The sequence below is a fragment of the Tubulanus polymorphus genome, chromosome 3, assembly GCF_964204645.1.
Source record: "Tubulanus polymorphus chromosome 3, tnTubPoly1.2, whole genome shotgun sequence".
NCBI lineage: Eukaryota > Metazoa > Nemertea > Palaeonemertea > Tubulaniformes > Tubulanidae > Tubulanus > Tubulanus polymorphus.
Window position 1 is genome coordinate 12,980,058 of NC_134027.1, and position 1,904 is coordinate 12,981,961.

The window sequence follows — 1,904 nt, forward strand, 5'->3', positions numbered from 1 at the left end:
AAAAGAGCGATATGATTCAATTAAATTCTAACTTTATTGAATATATAATACCGTGGCGCCACCATACGGTGAACTATGGAACCTTCACGTAAATAAGCTACGTCGTTACAAACTACCCACGTCGCAGCGAAATAGATGCGATGAAAAGTAGACACGTCGCAAATATACTACGGTGCAGCAATTATCCTACGTCGGAGAAAATATACACCGACGCAAATATACTACGGCGCAGCAATTATCCTACGCCGTAACAATGGTCATGTTTATTGCATGAATCGCGTTCCATATCACTCTGAATACCGAACACCCATTGATTCTCCGCGAATTCGCGTTCTTCTACAGTGATTGGATCTGAAAGAGGGACAAAACTTTTACGCAGTAACATATTTACAAATCTGTATACACGAAACGTCACTCTCAACAGGTCATTCAACGAATTAAAGCTATCAATATCCATAGCCTTATGTATACCGTAACAAGTATTCGATCCAACTGACGTAGCTGTAACAGTAACGAAAGAATTATTTGCGCAATGAACAGTATCGAAATGAAAATTTGGTAGCCGAGACTCTGATAGCCATGTCGGCCCTTTCCACCATAATTCACACGAAGTAAGAGTATCCGCAAAAACCCCACGTGAAAGAAGATCTGCAGGATTACTTTCACTGTTACAGTAATGCCAGTATGACATGCATTTAGAGGTCAACCTTCGGATTTCTAAAATCCGATTCTTAACAAACGTACTCAATTGTCTATCGGAATTAATCCAGGACAGAACAATTTGGCTATCAGACCAAATATGTGTATCAATATGTAGTCGAGAATCCATCGATTCTTTAATGTAAGTAGCCAAACGTGATGCGAGCAAGGCAGCCATGAGTTCCATTTCTGGAATTGTTCTCACTTTGATAGGAGATACCCTATTCTTAGAAATGACAAATGATGTCTTGCCCTCAACCTTGAGATACCCAACGGCCCCATAGGCTGACTTGCTTGCATCACCGAAAACATGAAGTTCACACTTCTTACCGATGATCCCGAAATCAAAATATGCTCTGGGCAAAAAACAACTAGTACTAATAGATAAATCACGTGAAATAACTGCCCATTGATCACGAAGCTCCAAAGATAAAGGTTCATCCCAGTCAAGACCGGATTTCCACAAATTCTGAGTAAGTTTCTTTGCTAAAATAGTGACTGGAGTAATTAATCCTAGTGGTCCGTAAACCCTGGCCGTTTCACTCGGTGTTGTCATATCGCGGAAAGACGGAATCGCGGAATTTTCCAAAAACGCGGAATTTCTTCATTTTTACTATAAATAGTAAACGGGGTTTTCCCACGGGGATACCCACTGTCGGACAGGGCACCGGACCCAGGTTTTCAACATCGGGAATTAGTATTTGATAATTTATTATATCGCCAGTCAACAACTTTACGATACTGTTCCAAATAATGGAGAACCTAGGCAATACGTGCTTTGCGAATTCAGAGATACAGAGTATCGCTGCATTAACTGAAGGAATACAAATCGATGGTACGTAAACGTAGGATTTGTGATGACATCATGGGTCATTCTCCAGGACTCATTTCCGAGTTAAGATTTGACTCTGGTCTCTGGATTTAAAACATTGGAAATGAATTGATTCTAAGTAACTGAGAGTTAACTCACAACTGTGGAACTGGATCGATGTCAGACGAAAATAAATTGACATTATGTATATTTCATTCTGGCTTAGGATTGTTCATGCGTGTTGTGTGTCTACATTGTTGTTATAAGCGAATGTGGTTTATCTTTTAGAATTAAATGATATGAAAGATTATAAAATGGTTTCCTTTTTTTAATGTTTAGTTTGTGACTGCTATAACATATATGTCCCTATGCTAATTATTTGGATCAAAAGAAT

The 1,904-nt window shown here is 39.1% G+C and overlaps 1 protein-coding gene across 1 annotated transcript; it reads right to left on the minus strand.

The window, feature by feature from the left end:
• Window positions 1-235: 235 nt before the first annotated feature.
• Window positions 236-1,255, minus strand: LOC141902102 (uncharacterized). The gene has a single exon (XM_074789743.1). It carries the CDS (start codon window positions 1,253-1,255, stop codon window positions 236-238), a length of 1,020 nt encoding a protein of 339 aa, XP_074645844.1.
• Between the last annotated feature and the right edge of the window lie 649 nt (window positions 1,256-1,904).

Bases quoted from the DNA above. Each gene is read 5' to 3' on its own strand.
- LOC141902102 (XM_074789743.1), bottom strand. From the start codon at position 1,255: ATGACAACACCGAGTGAAACGGCCAGGGTTTACGGACCACTAGGATTA.